The 22,902-nt window shown below is 36.2% G+C and overlaps 1 protein-coding gene across 2 annotated transcripts in view; it reads right to left on the reverse strand.

The window, feature by feature from the left end:
- Nucleotides 1-19,059, reverse strand: part of LOC148169456 (uncharacterized) — a 38,866-nt gene extending 19,807 nt beyond the window's left edge. For both annotated transcript variants that reach the window (XM_088043473.1, XM_088043472.1), the window contains exons 1-2: nucleotides 18,446-19,059; nucleotides 15,161-15,205 (exon numbers count right to left, since the gene is read on the reverse strand). In XM_088043473.1, the coding sequence (XP_087899599.1) occupies nucleotides 15,161-15,205; nucleotides 18,446-18,908 (508 nt within the window). In that variant the 5' untranslated portion in view covers nucleotides 18,909-19,059. The remainder of the gene's footprint in view (nucleotides 1-15,160; nucleotides 15,206-18,445) is intronic.
- Nucleotides 19,060-22,902: the final 3,843 nt, after the last annotated feature.

Raw genomic sequence — 22,902 nt, forward strand, 5'->3', positions numbered from 1 at the left:
AGATTGTGCAAGTGCTATAAAATGTAAGTCTCAAATAGTAACCGTTACAAAAAGTACTTTTTCTGCCTAGGCAGACAAAGTGTTTCCATGTCAACGAGCGCTTTTCATTACTTATAACAAAATTGCCAACTTTACTGTCTAAAAACGACTAAAAAATGGTGACTTTTTGTGACGTTTTAAGGCAACATAATTATTTGGAAAGTTTTTTTAATTCAAAATATATAAAAACTTTCACAAAATTTATCAACATCTTAACAATAACAGTTTATAATATTAAAAGAAATTAAAACAATCAACTCTTATCAACTACATATTTTGTAGTAAAAAAATCTGGCACTTTCATTTGTTTCTTTTTTGGTCTCAAAATTTTGTTTACCACTTGGATTTTAAGTTTCCTTAATTATAAAGGTTTTTATTGCAAAAGAATTTATTTCAAGCATTTTTGTTAATGTTTGCGAACACTATTATTCAGACAAAAATTTTAACTCATAATTTTAAGTTTTCAAACATTGGAAGCCAAAATACGATGTAGTTGATCTTTGATTTGTGTTTTTTTTGTAACGCACGGATAATCGAAACACGGATAAATGAACGAACACCCTTGCACGGAGGTTCTACTGTACTGAAAGTTTAAAAGGTTCTTCATCTGAATTGAAGGAATACAAAAATCTAGAGCATCCGCTGAATTCTGGATTGAAAGCAAAAATCCAAATTGTCTAGACGCTCTAGAGGTTCCGTTGCATATTTTGCATCAATATTCTATTTATTTTATTCCAAGTTGAAAAATAGTTTGCTATTGCGTTTTTTATTTGCACAATTGAATAAAGAATGCAGCATAACTATCTCGATCGTCACAATTTGAATACTGGTTATGTAAATATTATTGTAATTATCATCCAGTAGCAACCAAGCTGTCAACAAACCGCCCGAATAAAATGGTGTCAATTTCATTTCTCGCCGGGCAAAAGTAGTAATTTGAAATTCAGTCTGAACAATCTAAAAATTGTGTTGACAGGTAAGCAGCAACCCTCGCTTAGAAATAGCGTTCGTTTATTACTGGAAATAAAATTAAAATAAATTCGCCGATTCTCGTTGGTAAAAGGATCGAATGAAGGCAATTCTGGTCGTTGCGTTGGCAATTCAAGTTCCTGTATGCGGCATCACAAAGAATTTTGAAATTTCAATTTGAAAATGAAATGGAATTCAGTGGATTGCGGACCAATACTACGAAGAGCATTATCGAGTCTCTAACCAGCCAATCATTTGAAAACCTTATACAAGAGGAAGATAGGATCTCCCCATCCCAAAAAAGCTCGGCGGGTCTGGAGAATCAATGATTACATTTATATGGGAAATGAATATCCATTCCACCATAATAGAAACGCTGTCACCTCGGTGACCTCCAGCATTTGTCGCAAAATTACCCGTTTAGTATCAAATTTCTGCGGTGGGCCACGCAGCAAACATAAAAAAAAGATTAAAAATGAAAGTTTTCGTGGTAGATAATCCTCGTGAAACGCATAATTAATGAAATGATTTTAATAGAAATAGCATTATGATGATGAATAATTGTGTCCGTAATAAGCGCAGACCGTTATGGTGTTTTGCTCATGCAAATCATAACTGAGATATCCTTTTATATCACAATGTGCATAACTAATTCATTTATTCAACTGATTATTGCTGAGAAAGAAGCGCAGTCAAATGAGTTCAGAGAAAACGAGTTGCGTCGAAGAGAGCTTCTTGAGCGGCGTCCGCCGAGAACAAAGCTCGCGATAAAACACGTGTATTTATAATCGTAAACTAATATTTATATCTGGAGATGATTTTATTACGGGTCTACGCGGTGTTCTCCGCAGGGGTGCTCTAATCATTAGTTCTTAAACCGGCAGGTACGAGCCACTTGAACACATTCACAAAACTGACTTTGCCTAATTAAGAGCACGGCCAAATTTCTTATGAATATTCACCATCAGCAGGTATGAATGCATTCTACGAATCGGACAACATATAATTACCTGCATCTCCATAAAGAATAAGTATAACTTTGTTGTATTCATCAACGATTTTATTAACAGTTCACACACGCTACGATTCAGCGTTTACACATTCACAATTACCCCGTCGTAAAAAATACGTTTCTATGAGTTTGTTCATCAAATCTTGTGGTATTTTAACAAACCGATCCGCAATATCGGGAAATACTGGATTGGTGTCTTGTCACAGCCCGAGCGACCATATCGAGAAGTGCATTTCTTACTTATCTTCAATTTGTTTGGCAAAAACGACCAGACGGAAGGACGGGCATTAATGATTAATTAAAACGAAAACCGGTAGAGAATATTCTCGACAATTTGTTGTCAATGTAGCTTTTTTATAACTGTTATTGTTAAGCGTAAGGATTGTTGTGTATTTACAACAAAATAAAATTAATTTGCTCATTAGTAAACACTGCACGGAGCAGGTGGGTTTTTTGAGTCTCCTTGCAATTCTCCCATTTTTATCACTACCACAGTGCTTTTTTTAGTTGTTTATACGTTCCCATTCTTCGCCTTTTTGCGCACTTCTGAACGCTTTAATAAGTGAAGAATGTCTTTTATTTTGCCTAATAATCGTTGATTTCATCGCGTTTTTGTTATCTCGCAGTACTCAAAAATGTGCATAATAAGAGCAACAATGTATGTGAACATTTTTCTGTTTTACATTTACGACTTACGTTACATACTTAACATTGTAGTCGTAAAAATTATCTCCACATTTTAATTATCCCATATGAGTTCTGTATTTTAAACAAGCTAATTGCACTAATTTTTAATAAGCAGATCTCGAAATCGAAAGATTTCCATATCTGCTAAGTTAAGGCTTTTACTAATTGCTAACATAATTAATGTAAATTCACAGGAATAAGAATGAATATAATGATGATGAATGGATTCTAATTTGCAATCTGCATGGAAGGTTAAGAGTATCGAATGTGAAAATAATAATTATCTCTAGATCTGCAAAAATTTGAGTATCAACGATTCTACTCACACTTCTGCACCGATTATCTGGTTTAATTGTTGGTTAATTAAGACGAATGTCCATTATTTAATGGAGAGTAGATTTTATCGAATCTACCGTAACGAAAACCGTGAAAAGATTTAAGTAAACAGTCCATGTAAAAATATTCAAAAATGTGTTCCTCCACTAGCTTCGTCCAAAACACCGGAACTCGCGCCTAATTTCCATAATAAGCGATCAATTTGCGAATCTGTTAAAAATTCCGACGCCCAAATACCTCCAAATTTAGATTAGGAATCTCGTCCTAATTATCCGAAACTGTCAAAATATGAAAAATGAGCACCAAAACCATTAACTAATGGCGCTTTATCTTGTAAAAAATGTTAATACGGCACCCCCGAAGCACGTCCGGTGCGCTAAAACAGGTAAAGTTCCCGATAAAAATGATTGACATGTTAAAAGAATTTGAAATAAGGTCGAATTATGAAAACCCAAAGCTCTTGAGCGAGCACAAAAGCCACTTCGAGGTAATTAACAAAATTAGGGTTAGATCAGCTCATTGTGTTGGATGCAAGTGCAGTGAAAAGTCCGAAGAAATAAAGTAAAGCGTTAATGGTTGCCGACCGCATTAACCTTCTTAGGTCGGGGAAAACGGACGTCGATAGTACCTTGATTTAAGCGGACGTCCATTATAAGTCGAGGTTGGCGAAGAAGGGCGCAGGGCTACCACCCAAAGCCCGCTAACTACCCGCAGAAATAGAACTAGTAATTGAATTGTCTTGTTGGCAAGCTTGCTTCGTACAAGTGCTACGGATAGAGCGAGAAACACGCCTACGATTTAACTGCTCGACCCCCAACTCATAGAAGTTGGTAATTGAATTTTACCCCTAGATATATATTTGCACCACGATAAATTCTATTTCAATATGGCCAATCTGGACGCCGTGTCTTTTCCAAGCAAATTGGGATCGAACGAACCCTAATCGGAAGAGAAAGCCAGCGAACTTAATTGCGGCAATGAGAAAGAATCTAAAATCAAAATATCACGATTCTGAAAGGAATATCAAAAATTCTATTTTTTACAATAGTATATTATTTTACGAGCATGCTATAAGGTCCATTATTCACAAGATTAATGTTTGCGAGCGAGTAGAATGAATCAACTGAATGAATAAGGGCCATAACATGCGAGTGTTAAACTATGCTTTATTTACGACCCTTCACTGAAATAAATATGACATCACTAAATTCTTTGAAAGACTAATTTAATTTTTAGAGCGCGAAACACGTAGAAATTTTAATATAAGAAGTGTTCAAAAGATTTTACACGAAAATTAACCGAATTAAATTATTGACATTTCTTTTCATGGCTCCCTTCGCCCATTTTAAAACACAGTTGTAATATGACCAGAACTCAACGAATTTTGTCCAATCAAAACCGACGAATTTCATTAAATTCATTTTACAATAGTATATTATTATAGGAGTATGCTATGAGGTCCATTATTCACAAGGTTAATGTTTGCGACACGAGCTAGCTTACGAGCGAGTGGAACGAATCAACCGAGTGAATAAGGGCCATAACATGCTAGTGTTATACTATGCTTTATCTACGACCCTTCATTGAAATAAATATGACATCACTAAATTCTTTGAGAGACTAATTTAATTTTTAGAGCGCAAAACACGTACAAACATTTTCAACTTGTTTGCTTAAGAAATTTTAATACAGGGTGATTTTTAAAAAACGGCAGGTGTTGTAGAATTTTTATTTATGAACCGATCTCAAAAATTTAAAAAACAAATTAAATGGTTTTTAAACAAAAAATATTTAAAAAAAAAAATATCAAAAATGAAAAAAATTAGGCAATAAAAGTTAATAAAATCTAGGTATATGATGTCAAAAAAAAAAGAATGCCAATCCTTTCTGTTATTTGCTGATTATTGACATTACAATAACGGCATTCTTTTTTTTTGACACCATGCACCTAAATTTTATTGACAATTTTTTTTCAATTTTGATAATTTTTTTTTAAATATTTATAAATATAATATTTGTAAAAGTAGAACACATTACACATTTCTGAATCAAAAAAATTATTATCTTACAAATTATAAAAAAAAAATATGGCTGCCAATTTAAAATAAGAAAGTTGAATATCGCCCAAATGATACTAAGACATTTAGAAAAATTCTAAAATCATCATCATTTATAGTAAATTAAAAAGAATTTAATTTGTTTTTAAAATTCTTGAAATCGGTTCATAAATAAAAATTCTACAACGCCTGCCGTTTTTTTAAAATCACCCTCTGTATAAGAAGTGTTCAAAAGACATTACACAAAAATTAACTGAATTAAATTATTGACATTTCTTTTCATGGCTCACTTCGCCCCTTTTGAAAAACAGTTGTGATATGACAATAACTAAACGAATTTTGTCCAATCAAAACCGACGAATTTCATTATTGCGACGGACGTAATTATAGCCATCATTGTTAGTCTAAAAGAACACGTTTGATAAGAAAATTATCTGACAGTCGTAGATAAACATTTTTATCAATAGACCAACTTTTTGAAATGGTAGAATTTCAGCCCACTGCTAGCCAAAACGTGATTACAATGAATTTGAATTTCCGCTATGAAATTCGGTTGCGAGCGCGGTTCTATTGAAGATAAGATGCAACTCAGCACGCCTTTAAATTCTCTTTTTCCAGCTAATAAACTCCGCTGCATTTAATTCCCATGGTTATCCTGCACAATTAAAATAAATTATCATTTTTATTCGATGATGTTCAGCTAGTATACAAACTTTGCTCTCCGAAGAGTTAAAATTTCCACCAATAACTTAATTGGTTCGAAGCCATTAAAAGCCCAAAATTAATTCTATGGTAATAAGGTGTTTGGCGTTTATGTGGGCTATATAGCTCAGCTCCATCATAATTATTTCAGAAATTCTGTATTGAAAACGTCATCGCTTCTCAAGCAGGTGGGATAAAGAGCTCGTTTTTTTCGCTTATGAAAATTGACCGCAACGCAAATATTATTGGACAAAGAAGCGCGATTTACAAAGGGTCTAATTATTGTCGAGACTATTGGTTGGCAAAACTGGACAATGCGAACCAACACCACCTACTTCACATCTGCAATATGCACTGGGTACTTTTCGTAATGACATGTTTGATAAATATGGCGGCGTTTTCTGGAAACGATTAATTCGTCTTTTTGCCTGCAGTGGCGGAGATGTAAAAATGAGTGACGACCTGCAACATTGTGTGATTTTGCTTCCGTGTGGGCCAAGAAAAAAACGTGTTTGATTTCCTGGGAAAAATCGTTCGAGGTGCGCCACTGGCGAAGAACTATGCTAATTGTTGTAGGATTCGGATCCGAATACTCGTGAGCATGCGATATGATTAATCAGTCGGTTCTTTTTCGATCTCTTTGTGAATACCGACCGTGTATTAATAACAAATTGGTTCTTAAGTCGCTCCGACTTAAGCCTTTCCCTCTGGTGCACTATCGTCGAGATTTGTGCTCTCAACTAAGTTAATTAATTAATTTGACTAGCCGATGAGTTCCTAATTTCCCATTGCTTTTTCTTTTATTAGCAATCTCAAATATGACGTTTATTGATGATTAACTTCTCCGACAAATTAATGAATTTCTTCGGAAGATTTCATTAGGGTAAGTGGCTGTGATTTACGGCCGCCATGTTTTACATAAACTTACCTTACAAAAATACGTAATTTGCAGTATATCAACGCGCAGAGCGATCCACACACAAAGATCGAGCATATAAATTTTAAATCTGCATTCTCGCATTCTTTTCGCCGAGTATCGTGTCTGCAGGCTATAAAATGAGAGCAATATTTATCAAAGTCTACTATTTAATCATGCTTTGGTAATTTAGTTACTTCAGCTTATAGTTTAAATGAAATATCGAAGTGCTAGATGCGCGCAATCCCACACTTTATAAACTCGCAAAAAGCACACGAGCTTCCCAACCTGCGCCTGTGGTTTCCGTTTATCCAAATTCTCACATTTTTATGCAAATCACCGCTGATGATTTCATCAAATAGCCACGTCTAAATCGACGCTTTGACACACTTTAAAGATGTATTGAGTTTGTAAATCTTGTTACGTAATGGTAATGAGATTCTTAGGTTATTTTTGCAACGGCTGTTGTAATCTAAAGACTCGTGGTCATTACACAAAACATGAAAAATTTACTATCTCTGCAAGGTAGCCAAGATACTCGAACAAGTGTTCTTTTAATTGAGAAAATTTTTTCAACGTGCGAATAGAATAAATTCTTGCATTGTAAGCGGACTTTTAATGGCGCACTTTGAAATAAATTTTACAGTCTTTTTGGTCAGTTGTCAAGACAATACAACTCATTGATTTATGGTAATGACAAGTCCTGTGATCCATCGCGGCAACTATTGTTTGATATTCTAATGCTTTCAGTGAGGTAATTTAAAAATTTTAAGTCAAAAAGAGTTTTGCAATGTCACAATTGATTAGCCCATGCGCGGCTCAACTCATCTATTTCGTGGAAAGACAACATCAAAACAATAAAACCGAATGAATTATGCAATAAAATGATCCAGGAGGTAAAAGTCAACAACTCCATCAATTATCGGTTTATATCTTAATAACGAAGAGTCAATGAACACGATGCCGGTGTTCCGTAAGGAATTGTCAAGGACCTCCGAGTCAAAACAGAGGCTCTAATATCTATTAGCATAGCGGTCGTTAGAATCCCATAAGATTTTTTTGTCTCGATAAGTAGGTCCTAGGCATATAATTTAATGTTTTATGGGGGTTTAGTCATGAAACCAAGAATAACGAATTCCGAGAAGACAAATTCGTTGGTAACGAGGAAGACGAACTTATGCAACAATCAGTTAATTACGGTCTTGCACGACATGAGAATTTTTTTTTGATCTCTGATAATTTTGCATAACTTTGGACCGCAATAAAATTTTATTGTTTACGAACATCATGCACTAACAACCATTATAATTTACGACGGCGGCCACGCATCAGTTACCTTGTTGTCCATTTGCATATCCATATCTACAATGTTTAATTCTTCGCGAATCAACACGCACCACGAACATGTGCGAAATTCGAAAGTTCCACTTTTTTCACCAAAATTAATGTTATTAAATCGATTACTACTGAAACTCGAAAGCGTTTGAAATAGAAGGCATGCACTGTATAATTTCTGTCGATTCCTGGTAATTCGGTAAAAGCACAAGTCTCTCGATGCACTCTATTGCATGACAACCCCACCGGAAGTGCACCTGTGATTCGTTAATTTCATTATTAAGTATTCCATTACCGCAATTAAAACGGACACATATTCAGAAACGAATAAGTCGTGCATACTCATTACCGTCCGGATGTGCATGTTGACGAGGACCGTTGCAGATTTTTGATTTCCCGTCGGAAAATCGTGGCGAAAATATTAATTCCCATTTTTTTTCAGATAACGAGGGCGTCCCAACGGAGGTAAGTGATCTAAGTCGTTGTTTAGCGAAGCTACGTTGCTTAATTTTGCTTAATTGTTTCGATGACAAGCAGAAATCTTACGCGATGAACATTCAAAAAAAGTGGTTTCAATGTGATCACTATCGAGCGGGTATCTGTTTTAATCGCAGTTAATTTTATTATGAGATGATGCCGATTTCTTTTAATCTCGACGTTTTGGGGAGTCTTCAAAACATAAAAAACAACTAAATTATCAAGGTCCAAGGAGTCGCAACTTGTAAATTACAACAATTCTTGGGATTAAATGTGCCCTTTTCTCGCTGGGAATGAAAATTTAGCCGTGGGCAAGCTGTTACTCTCCACCGGACGACAAAGACCAACAATGAATATTATCTGAGGTAACTATCCATGAGCGCGCTTCGCGACATCGAATTACCTCTCGTCTTGAAAAACCGTCAAAAACGCACCGTGTGCAAACTGTTATTAGATTCAACGACAAAAATTCTTAACAAGATCCTTGTTGATCTGTTGATGGTCGAAATCGTTAAAGGTCGTTTAATACTAGACTGCAATTAAAAGATATTCATTTTTAGGGTCGGCTAACTTCGAGAATCGTAATTATAACTCGCGCAACGATTAAAAAAATATTATTGTATATTAAGAACGGAGGCGATTATAGAGATCGGTTAGAAACTTATGGGTTCAATTTGATGACGAGGGAAAAAGAAAAAATTAAGCTTCGGGAAAAAATCCGAGTGTATAATGCGTATTATTAAAATTACTACAAAGTGTACTTTCTATTCTAATGGAAGCGGCGCAGACTTTATTATTTGTGTAATTTTAGTTAGATAGAAGTCACGAATTAAGAACTCAGAGTGTGTGAAACGCTACAGATTTCCTACTGATAAAATACCAAGACAATTAATCTTTCTAATCGCGTTCTGTTCAAACTTGTAATAAATAAATATGGAGAAAAAAAGCACAAAATAAATCATTATACTTGCTAAACTAATTAGAAATAATTACGACAGGCGGAATACTCGAGTTTTGTTGCTAAGAATCCGGTTTTAGATAGCCAGAAATCAAAAATTCAATCTGTTTCGGTTCCATTTTTTCGGAATCTTTGGTGCTCCATATCTCCGGAACTGTGACACATTGAAAGCTGCAGTTTTCGCCATAAAGATATGGAAATATTAATTCCGTTATTTGTGAATCTACGATAAAGAATTACATGTTTTAGATTCTTCGTAAAATTCTGCGTAAAATGAGCATCAATAATTTAAGTTTGCTCCACAAATAAGCAAGATTCAATTAAATTTACGCACAATGAAATTTCGAATCCGGGATATGTGGCAGCGGATTCTTATCAGCCCAAGGGCGATAAGAACAATGATGAAAACCGCATATTCATATCTGTCTTAGTTTCAGAAAAATCAAACACTAAATATTTCGGAGCTTCAAAAATTTTGCTCACTGGCGAGAACCCAAAATTTCAAACGCTTTTAATTCGGTTATTTGTTAACTTACGTTAAAAATTTTGGATAAGTTTTGGATTCTGCGTGAAATTCTGCATTAAATGAGCACCAACTACTTGAGTTTGCTTCACAAATAAACGAGATATTGGCTGAATTAAGTTATATATAATATAAAGTAAAATTTTTTCGAGTTATAACAAATCAAATTAGAGATCTATAAACCGGTCAAATTTCAAATCGGTAGGTCGAATAGTTTACGAGTGGCGGTCAAAAACCCAAAATTTCAAAATATTTCATTATTTGAGTCGGAACTCAAAATTCACTATCCGAAACTTTAATCGCTAATTCTTTTATTTGTGAGCGTATGTTAAAAATTCGCATAGTTTTGGATTCTGTGTGAAATTCTGCGTAAAATGAGCCCCAACAATTTAAGTTTGCTCCGCAAATAAGCAGGATATCGATTCAATTAGATTCACGTACATTGAAATTTTGAATCCGGGAAATGTGACAGCGATTCTTATTGGTCCAAAGGCGATAAAAACAATGACGCAAACCGCATCTTTATATCTGTCTTAGTATCAGAGATATCAAACACTAAATATTTCGGAGCGTCAAAATTTTTGCTCTCTGGCGACAACCCAAAATTTCAAACGCTTCTAATTCGGTTATTTGTTAACGTACGTTAAAAATTCGCACAGTTTTGGATTCTGCGTGAAATTCTGCATTAAATGAGTACCTACTACTTGAGTTTGCTTCACAATAAACGAGATATTGGTTGAATTAAATTGTATATAATATAAAGTAAAATTTCTTTGAGTTATAACATAAATCAAATGAGTGACTAGAGATCTATGAACTGGCCAAATCTCAAATCGGTAGGTCGAATAGTTTACGAGTGGCGGTCAAAAAAACAAAATTTCAAAATATTTAATCGTTTGAGTCAGAAACTTTAATCCCTAATTCTCTTATTTGCGGGCGTATGTTAAAAATTCGCATTAGTTCTGTGTGAAATTCTGCGTAAAATGAGCACCAATAATTTAAGTTTTTGTTTTAAATCGGTCTAAGAGCGAGAACGGCATTTTTGAATATTTCGGTGATCATTTTTTTTTAATTTTCGAAACTACGACGACGATAGAAATATGCGGTTTTCGCTATCGTTTTTCTCACACAATTGCTGCGAATACGAAATTCAGTTTTTTCATTTACAGTGCACTTAAATCTGTTTCGGTGAAGAGCAACATAAAATTTCTGTTGATTTAAATAATGATGCGTTTGCTGCACTCACAATTAGTGCTAATTGTAGTTGTGTTTGCTATGGCAAAATTACATCGTCTGAAGCTCATTCGCAAGGAAAAGAGGCTAAAATGAAAGTCTAGGAAGCAAAAAAGTTTTTCTGTTTTTGTCAAATTAGGCGCTACTAAATTATTCCGAAAAATTTCTAAACAATTTCGCATAAATGTCAATCAAATTGTAAATTTTTGTAAGAATGAAAGCGTACTTGGGATTGCGCAACTACTCGAATTACTTAATTGGCAAGGAAGAGAATAAAGCTAATGCAAATCTAGAAAGGAGATAAAAAACAGTGAATGTAAACATGAAATGAAGTCACTGTGATGTGTACAGGACGGAGCATAAATTGTAATTAAGAAAAATATTAGTGTCTAATAAACATAATTGGTGTGTTTTATTTTAGAAATGAAAGTTATATGCGCTCTTTGGTTGCTTACAAGCTATGCCGGCAATGCTAATTAGAGCTGAGAACAATGACAATAAATATTTAGCTAGGGAGTCCAATGGAAGATTTAGTTAGATAAACACCTAGAATTATTCCATTTTCAGAAGTTATTAGGGTCTTTAACAGTGACTGCTTAATTGAGCGTTTTTCACTCGTATACTTCCTCATTAATAAAATCTTGCATTCATTCAATAGAAATTTTACGAGCTCAATAAAATTAGAGCGCATTGTGTGCAAATCCTATTAGCGAATTTCGACCACCCACGTTATATAAACCGTCAAATTTCGATAAAATTCGAAAAAGAATCCGTGCGCAATTTCTCTTTCCGGGGAAGAGCAGCTTCTTGCGCCAAAGAGGCAAAAACGTGTGTAAGCGACATAATTGTCGGCAAAACATCGTTGCACAATAAATAAATATTGATCATGTCTAGTGAAAGTTCGTGCGCTCGTCTTCTTTTTTCACTCGGAAATCGCACGAATCGGAGTTAATTTGCGTATCAAGTGATGTAAAAATGACAAAAAGAAAATTTTTACTCTGAAATTAAGCTAATTTGATTTTAATGCCGCGAGATGTGACAATCATGCCGTAACACCTACCACCATAACATTTTAATTTAATAATTTTGTTTATGTTTGTATAAAGCTAGATAATGTTACGCTGGTTTAACAAATTTGACTGCGGCCTCAAACCGTGACCGCAGACTACTAATTTTACCACCGAGTTTTTCGACAGTTAACTTTGTTTCTTAAGCGAGCGATTTTTTCATTTTGAGTGCTCGACCGGCGTTGTATCAATAAAATCCGTGAGCTCGTTAATTGTTTCCTTCGGAGCCGAAAACGCATTACCGGTAACGCCAGTCACATTACGAAAAAACGCGCGTAATTTACGGAATTGTTTATGGAAATTATGAGCAAGTTTTTGCTATAATTTACAAATGGTAATTACAAGAAAAGATTTTATTCAGCACTAGATTTCCCACGATCGTTAAGCAAACAAAGCTGAATATTATTCATTCGCTCATGTTTTTATTTTAACCTTTGCTTTATTCAGGGCATTTATGCATAATTGATTGCGATTGTGCCTCAAAAGTGGATTGACGCAATTTTGCGACGACTAAACTGGTAATGTCAGCGTAAATCAGAAAATAATGGCATTTTACCTTTATGGGTGCTGACGTCAGAGCCGATCAGCGTTGTTTTTATTCATCTAAACTTAAAAATCTAAAGTCCCGCCTCGGGTTTAATAAAGAAAGTTCGCCTCTGGCGAAACTGAAAGTTCCGATAAATTCGGACCCACGAACTCATAGTCCAGGTAAAATCATGCGACCAAGTTAATTAATTCGTGCATAATGGATAGGTTTCGCTGTTGATTTAGAAGCCACGAAACAATATAAAATCATACGTTTCTTCTCTTATTAATTAATCGTTTTAAATTTAATGATCTTGAATTTTAACGAGGGTCCCTGTCATTAAAATTATTATAAATATTAAAAGAAGGATTGTGGGCATATGCTTAGTAATTTAAATTGGTTGTATATTTTCAAGGTACAGTTATCTGATTTTGGCCCCTGCTAACCGTAAATTTGAGTGCTCAGGTGGAAAAAATACGGACGTCCTAAATCATACCGAGTTTGCAATAAAATAGGGCCAAATTAACATGTAATTGTGACCTTTGCGAATGTAAACATTAAAATTTCTGGCATTGTTGAGACGATGATAAGGATCGCGTGCATATTCATTAGTCCAAACACTTAACAAAATCAAAGCGCGCGAAAATTTGAATAATTGCCTCGACCGGGTCCTCGAGAGCATTAGTATTTTTTCGTGATGCTAATGACGGGCAGCATTAAGAGTCCCCGCCAATTATTCGGCGGGCCCTTTCATAGTAATTGTATTAATAAGCAAATTACGTCGTAATGTGGTAGCGAAATGTGTTTAAGAAAGCGACTTTTTACAGGATACACGCTGTCCGTTAATTTACCGAGTTTTACCTGCGAAACCCGACATATTTTAAAATGCATTAAGTCATATAGTAAGGCAGCTGACCGAGCGGAGGTCGTGTTATTATGCTCGAAGATGGGTGATAAAAAATACAAAGCCAGCAGAAACCCACCGAAAAAATTGTCTCGTCCCACTTGAAAGTAAACAATATTTTGCTCTAATTTGCGCCGAGAGAGCAATTCATCATGTCCCGCAATTAAGACTGCTTCACACAATACGCAAATTCTTTGAATAATGATGATTGCTGAGCTCACCGGAAGGAAAACGTTATTATGCTTCCATTAACAGTTAATAAAGACGCTGCGAATTGATTGCGATCGTAGAAAGCACATGTTGCGTTCGAAATGCTTTGGCGCCATTTTTTCGACGGACGCAGGTAGACGTCCAAAGATTTTTCTCATTAGTTAAGGCCAGGTAAAGAAGCGAAAAGGGGCTGTGGGGTGGATATCGCATGCGAAATCAAGGAAGTTTTTTACGAGCACAAATTAATTTCTTAGAACCGACCAGGAGGGATACAATGAAACAAAGTTGCCTCTGTTCTGTAGAATCTAGAAAGAGGCAATTCTTACTTGTTTGAATTATTCGAACAAATCGATAATTGCAAAGACTGTAGCCCTCTAGGGCGCTCAGTTCTTCGAATTCATTTGTTTCTAAGATACTGATCAGTTGCCAAATATGTCAAAGAGACGATGTTTTAATGTTTCTATTGTCAGTGGAAATTTTGTTGTTTTAAAAGGATTCTGAACGGACAGAAATTTTGTATTTCATTTTTTTAGTTTTTGGTTCTGCTCAGCCCTTTTTAATTGTTAAATTCTGGGCCAGTGTTCGAATTTTCTTAGGCGAAGCTGATTCGCGTTTCTAAACTTAGATATTAAAATCCCATTACCGTCCCAGGATGTAATTATCGACTACTGTAATTTATTCAACAAATAATTTTCATGGGCGAACTGCCACCAGCAACTTAACCCGGGTCAATTATAGGTCTCTAATTGGTGTAACAAATCCTTTAATTCCTATTTTTCGCGCTTCCTCTCCAACGAGGTTCCCAAATTACCCATTTAAACACGAAAAGTTTATTATGTAAATTGTGGGCACTAACAAATCATTTAAATTTAAATAAACTTTTAAACGCATGAATATTCAATCGTGAAATTAAAATCGTGTGTCGGATTTAGTAAACTCCCTCGACGCGCTTGTGGGGATTTCTCCCCGCGGATATGTATATATGTTATGAAAAGAACATTTAAACCTGTTGCAGCCCTTGGAAAGACATCGGGGTTTCTTCAACACGCGATCCCTTTCAATAAACTACCTACCCCCCAAGGTTATGACACTGAATATTTAGTCACAAGGGTAAAAAACTCTACAAATAAGGGAAAGAGATTTATTGCCGGTAATAACCGATTGCAAATTTTCGGCGAGCCCTTTGAATCGTTTTATGAGTTTTCTTACCGTATTGCTTCTCACCGGACGGGGTCACCGGCGAAGTTGCGATTTCTGAAAAAAAGACAAACAGTTTTAACTCTAATCGGCAATTATAATCTAATTAGACAACAGTCGAATTACATTCGGAATCTCGGCTTTCTGTCTACCACATTACAAACCTGAACAATATTTCTTTTCGGACGTGTTATAACACACACGTTACGCCTCCCCACAAATTAAAATATTTATGTTTTGCATACCGTCTTTGATTTATGCGAGTTGGGCAATTCTTTCTGATCGCATCATGCAACGGACAACAAAGAAATTTCTTCAAACGATTCTTCTTTGGTTTAGAAATTTCATGCAGTGATATTCCGTTCAAAATATGCAAAAGAGAAAGGTTTATGAACTTTAAATTAAAACAAGCTCACGTGACTACTCGGATCGAATTTTCATGCGGCAACACCTTTCAAATAAACCGGCAAATATTAGTTCGTTTTTATTTTAATTATATGGTATGGTTCGAGGAGATGTAATAATTTATAGTTTTCATTTACGATAAATGGCGTGCAGTTTTCACTTGAATTAGATTTTTTGATTACTTTAATGTCTACATCCTTTGGGAGTATTTATGACGGGTCAGGACTTAATTTTTTTGACTGCCATTCTAAGACCTCATTAAAATTTATCCGCTCTTGTTCTGCACTCTCAGATTCGCCACAGTTTTGGGATTTACACTTTTTTATTTTATTGCAAATTATTTTAAAACATGTAATAAATCAAACTGAATTATGCAAATCTCGAAGAGGCTTAATTGTTTATTTATGGATAATAACACAGGTCGGAGTACCTAAATTAAAATCTGGGAAAAGAGCTGGGATAATTAAAAATTTCCATTTAAAAAGTGTGCAGTCCTTTGGAGAAATTTTTTATGGTGGTCCCCATAAAAACGAAAGCTTTCGAGGACGGACCCAACGGTCGTTTTTTGCAAGAAATTACCATTGTCCAAGAAGGATAATTTCGCCCGGCGACCTTCAACAAGTAGTGCTTTAAACTTTTTATTTCTTTGGGTCTAAAAATTAGAAATCATAGCTTTTTCAAGGCTATTTTTCTTTATAAAAGCACAAAAAGCGGACCGTAATAATAACACGAATAAACATTGTCGTTTCCCGGCGAGGAGATTTTATTAGTTTGTAATATTCGGAAATTGCAAAAACCGCCATAAAGGAGTTAACGGTGGCGACAGGTACTGCATCAGTACATAAGTCAACAACACCATAAACGTTAATTATTGTGTAACAAGATTAACGACGATTTAGAGTATATTTCCATATTTGGTTGGAAAAAACGTCTAGTTGATTGTTTACAGGTAGAAATAAAGTGGAAGTTTGTTCTTCGAGATGAGCGATGCGTGTGAACCGATTGTGTCAATTTTGGGAGTCGAGGTGTGTTTATCCCGTCGATCGTCCGTTTTTCCCATGTAAATTTATGCAAAAGCGTGTGCATTAGCCGTTAATTTGACGGCAACATTCATTATAATATCAGCTATACCTACAGCTAAATACATCAATTACTGGAACGTTTACATATCATTCACTAAACGCCCAACGCCGGATGATGGTTGCTCAGCGAAGACATGCAAATAATCCCATGATCCGATAATGGACCGATAATAATGACCATTATCATCACTCACTGAAAACTAATAATGAACCATTAATACAACCAATTTATTTCATTATAATAATTCATTTCTTAGGCCTATGACTCAGCTGTCTTGCTCTTCGCCGGCCGCTCCGCTAAAACATTGTTGTCTTCGGTTATAAGTGACCACTCAACGGGGATGAATATTTCACTCCTGTTAATTTTCTTTGTGTAAGGGATCAAATCCTCCCCTGGTCAGCGCTAATTATTAACGATCCCCGCAGGTGTATTTGCGGTTTTCCGACCCGAATTTACGATTGTTTCAGACATGTGACGAAATATTCTTCGAAAGGCAATCGACAAATAACTGTAATTATGACCACTGAAATTGTTCTCGGCGGAAGAATGTGCACATCCTCACAGATTCTACATTTAAATATTGAATAGGACATGTTTCAATGGAGACGGAAAACGTGCCGAAGGTTCCCACTTTTGCGAGCTTATTCTACCTGCGTCAACAGAAGAACTCCGGCAGGTGTCAAAAAAGCGAAGAATGAAACAGGCACATTCTCGGTTCACGAATTTTTACATGTTGCTCGAATCGCAAAACGAAGCGCACTTTATAAGGCAAATTACTGAAAATTGACTGACGGTAAAATTGGTAAATGGAGCTCTCACAATGCACTGCGCGAAATTGTAAATAAAATGTAGCCATTCTCACCGAAGGAGTTCCCACAGGGCCAATATTGGGCCCTCGTTTTTTCTTTGTATCGACGAAATTTCAATGTCTTTAATTTTATAAGTGGGTATATTAATGATGATTAAAGACTTCCTTCTAGTGTAAATGAAACGCGAGTAATTGGAAATGAGTTTTTTGTGAAGATAGTTGGTCAAATGGGGGCAATTTATGGCGAGGCATAATGTAAAAATAGCCAACAGCCTTTATATCATTGCTTTCCCTAGTTCACTAGTTTATTTTATTATACGCTACTCCTAGAATTATCTAAATATTGCATAGCTACATAAATTATCATTGTATTTATTCAACAAATTATGTAACGGTGAATGTGAAACACGCAGAATTTTTGCTTGTCTAGTCGCTAAATTTTTAATAAATCAATTTTTCAATTTAAATATGCGGCGAATAGTGGTGGTCATAATGTAACCTGCCCGCAAACTGAAGGCTTCTAAATTTGAAAAGAATAACTAATGATGTGTTTCGGGGAAGTAGAAGCAGTTTAACAAAGAGGCGTCTTAGTTAAAAATATCTCTATCTAAGGTAAGAAGCAACAAATAGTATTGATACATATGAAATTGAGGTCGCTGCATATTCCATTCACAAAATCCGGTACACTGCAGGAAATTCTTTGATGGCAAAAAATGGTGACAGTTGTGGTCGTTGTTTTAGTATAAATAATTAGAAAAACATAACTTGGAACACACAATGAATGTTTATGTCATTTTCTGAGCACTTCATAGAATTAATAAGGATGACATGCCCATTATGCGGCGACAAAGCCGGCAAACGACACCAAAATAATGCCGATAAAATGGTAAATACATGTCCATTCACTTTACACAGTTTCTTATCTGACAAATAATAATTCGACGCACAGAAGTCGCTATTTTTCTACATGTGAACATAAGAATGTCGTGATGGTGTCTTACCGTCGGTCCGGACGGGCGCGGGACTTGGAAGAGACCTGGGGGACTCTACTGGTGGTCCGACGCCTTCTTCTTCCGAGCTGCTGGAAGGGCTGCTCCCCCGCGCGAATCCCTTGTTCCTATTGAAGTAGACTCCGTTGTTTTGGAGGAGCATCATGTGCTGTTGCGCGGCAAAACTATTAAATTGTTTGAGTTGCGAGGCGACCGTGGTGGCGGCCTTCGTTTTGAACTTGGACATGGTGAAGTCGAGGGGCTGATCTGTCTCGAGGATGACGTGCGAGGGCGGCTGATGCAGCAACATCGGCATATCGTCCTTCTGCCTATTCCAGAACGTTTGTCCGAAGTCGATGTTGTTGTTATTGTTTTTGGGGGTGTTATTGTTGTTCTGGAGGGTGGGTGACGGGTTCGACTCGACCCACCTCCGGACCGTGTCACTTTTGAAATCCGCCAGATTCGATACCTTCATGGGAGTCACTGCTCGGGCTCGGTCATCACTGCACTTTGATATGTCACTGTCACTACGCGGGGTAAGTCATAAGGGCTGGAGCACAAGGATGGCGCAGATTACGTTCTTTGCCGTGCTGACGGCGCTACCGTCTATAGCCGTATAACAACGCGTATTTGCATCGGTAGGATGCTGAGAAGCGGTGGAGGGGGGCCCGAATCCGGGGCTCCGGGTGGTGGGGACGCCGGTTGACCAATCAACGCGCGTCGTATTCCGATATACAATAGTATATAAATTGTATGGATTATTTATTTATTCTACATCTTATGTATGTATTTATGTGAATATATGTATAGGAGCAAAAGGATTACTGTTTCTCCTTTTTCTTCGAGCTGCTGATTTTAATGGCGCACTAAATCAATAAAATACCATTCGAGATTATTTTATAAGGCAGCACGATAACCTCTTGGTTCTCAACCCTCTCAATTAAATATTATTAATGAACGTTTAATGAAGAAGACCAAGCATAATTAATAACAACCCAATTTAAATAACTCATTTGCAATTCTTTCATTGTTATTTTTTCCATTCTTAAATTAAGAAATACTACTAACGCAGTTATGCTAATGCTCAAATCTTATCATTGCGATAATAACGTTACAAATATTATCAAGATTCTTCATTTGCATTCTTACATTTTTGCAAATTATATTTCACTTTTATGCTAATCTTCATATTTACATTGCGGTGGATAAAAAAACTCGCCCGATATCATCTAAATAGTTATATTATATCAAGAAAAACAAAGGAAAAGGCTGTTTATTGGGCCACTTGCATTCATACATAAGTTTTTCCTCATTATTTTCCACCGGACGGCATAACTACCATTTGTTTACAAATTTTACTGGCGCGATAATTTTAATACCTTAATTTTGACGACACTCCAGGAAATGACACGGAAGTCTTTAAAATCTTTATTTATTGATGCGTTAATTGCATGTGCTTTTTGAAATTTTAAACGTCTTTGTGGCGCAGCAGAGCACCATATTCTTGCGTTGTGCTAAAGGTATTAATCACGTTAGTAGACTTATCTATCGATTGGAAAAGTACAGTTATTAAAGAGTTTATAACGCAGGAGTGAAACGTTCACCCCATTCGCATTATAAAATAGGCAATTTAATAGATATCAATGTAAAGACGGTAATGATAAATCGTCAAAATCCAAGTCGTTAAATCGTCGTCCGAACATTATATTCGAAGCCCCGTCTCCGCTAAATTAAAAATGGAAAAGTTATCGGCACAAGAGGTCAGTAATATACGTGATTTATGATGATATCATTTGATTGTTTTCGGTCCACGGATTCCATAAAGCTTATGAAAGTCGGCGGCATTAGAATAAAACGAAATCAGTTTTCCGTTTTAGTCTAATGAAAAGGTGGTCGAAATGGAGGCGTCGTATTTCTTATCACCTTTGATGTACGCATATTCAGATTTGATATGAAAGTTCGCGCAGCCGCGTCACATTAGATATGCACCAATGCGAATCTCGCTACCCTTAGATAGGGGTGGAAAAGCTGAGAGGTATTTTATTTTAAAACGGCTTTCCATTGGCCGTTTATGGTTTTCATATCGAAGACAAGGATGAAGGCGAGGTCGCCGCTCTTGTTATGTTAAATTAAGGTGAGTGCATCTAACGTTTATTTTTCGGTGCCGGATATGGTCGGGTTTATGGGACCCTTGCGCCACGCGCCCCATTCAACAATCTCCGAAACGAATCCAATTGTCAAAGGGTTGTGTCATTTACAATTCTAACGAGCCAACCGCCGACACGTGCTTCATATTACGTAATGTTTAAATCGGTTTAAAATGGCGACGCTTCGTATCAGAGGTAACGGGTAACGCGAGGAATGAAATTTCGCCAATTTTCTTCTTTATTTTACTATTTTGATTTTGTCAACTGGTGCACTTGAAAGAGCAAAAACCGCCGCCGCATGGTTATTGCGTTTGCACGCGTAAAGAAGCACGGAATTTAAATCGAACTTTGGGGGCGAAATCGGGATGCATATGCTTCGTTAGAAGGCAACAATGGCCCGGTGGTTGTTTGAATAATGACTCCGGTCAACACTATTCCCACCCCACAAAAGGTAGAAATTCGAATGATTCCGAAAGCCCAGATATTTCGCTAATACGAGGGTGGCTGAAGCAGGTAGTTTTTTAACCCTCCTGTTTCAAGGTGATGCATTAAATTCGTAAGAAAATTCTTATTCAGCGGCGAGCTTTACCATGATAACTTGTATTTTCCTTTCATTACCATTGTCAACAACGCATTAGCATATTCCTGTTTACAGGGTTCTTACCACTGTGGAATTCTAAAGAATTCGAACGCATTGTTAAACCACGTCGACGTTTCTTGTAAATGATGGAAGATTCTTTTTTTAAATTTACATGCGGGCACGAAGAAAATTGGTTTACTTTAGAAATCTGAAATTGTCAGCTGGTGGTGTAGGGCGTCAGCTGTCGCAAATGGGAGAAAATTTAAACATTTCCTCCCTTGTTTTAATGCGAGATGGTCACGTCAAATGATAATGGGGACGTTCAGTGTTGTGAACTTCTTCTCAATTAATTTTTTATTGTGTCGGAGGACCATCGCTAAAGGACACATTTTTATGCAAATTATCCAGTCGTAAAAACACTGCGTGGTGAATGGGACCAGTCTTAAGATCCCAAGAAAAAAATTCTCTTGTTATCAAAATATTTAGGGTTTTATTGATATTTTTTGTTTCATTGTTTGAGCCTGCGATTTACAGCTATCTTAGAGATGGCTTCGGCAAGATTTACAATGTTGAGTGCGCTCATTAATTAATTAGCCAAACTTTTCCGCATTTCGTTACCATCCCAAGTTTCTCACGACTGCGAAATTATTAATAGATTCACGAGATTGATACGGGTCAAAATCCCCAAATTCGGCATTCAAAAACACCGTCTGATATATTTTTCGAGGGATGAAAGGTTTCGTTTAAAAAACGGTGCGATTGTTCCCAGGAAACGGGATTCCGTGTGTACCTTGCGACCTACATAATGCGTTTTTTATCCGAAAAATCATTTGGAATCTTAGTGCGGGAATATTTAAGGGCTGTTTTGGAGCGATCACTTTTGATTCTCACAGTAAGCGAATTTGGGTCATTTTTTGCCCCTCGGTTTCGCATTTTTAGTTAAAAATGATACGAGAGTTAATTTACCGGCGGAATCCGCTCTATGGAAATGGGGAACTGCAGATATATTATGGCATATAGTGTCCTGTATTGATTTTAATGTTGCAGCGCGGAATTTCCGTCCTTATGCTTCATGAATATTGGATCTTGTATTCTGTATGCGGATTCGCGCAACGCTCTTCAATAATAAACACCGTTATATTAAAGTGACTCTCACTCGAGCTTAGTCTTTTCTAAAGGGGTAGTAGATGGAAAGAGCTGGCAATTATCTCGTCCGAACAAATAATTTATGGAATTTTATTGTGTCGCAAAGTTTCTCTATTGCAAAACTCGCGCCAGTGAATTTTATTACAGGCCGGATAACGTCGTACTTATTAAATTTTCGAATTACTGCTGTTATTATCTGTATGGAGTTGGCAGAGTCTAACATAAAAGACGAATTTAAATACGGGATTTTCTATACTGTCTGCACAACTTTCTGAAGAAAACAACGTGCTAATCCGAACAACTTTTATAAAGTTCTGGGCGTTCTGGCGAATTAACACTAAACAAACACCATTCAGACATTTTGTCATTATTTTTAACTTAGGGAAAGAGACGGGAAATTTAAAAGTTCTGTGACCACTGTCTGTGATTTTTCTTCTGGCGAAATCTGTAGCGGTTGGGGTCTAGTTTCTAGTTTTGTAATCACAAGCGTTTCCAATTTCAGGACTCTTCTAATTGTTCCTGCAGTTCACAGGATAAAATCTACATTGTTCGGCTTTCTCAGGTTTAAAGAATTCAAAAAGTTGACCTCAAAATTT

The sequence above is a fragment of the Gnatocerus cornutus genome, chromosome 8 (assembly GCF_029298725.1).
Source record: "Gnatocerus cornutus isolate USDA-ARS CGAHR chromosome 8, icGnaCorn1.1, whole genome shotgun sequence".
NCBI lineage: Eukaryota > Metazoa > Arthropoda > Insecta > Coleoptera > Tenebrionidae > Gnatocerus > Gnatocerus cornutus.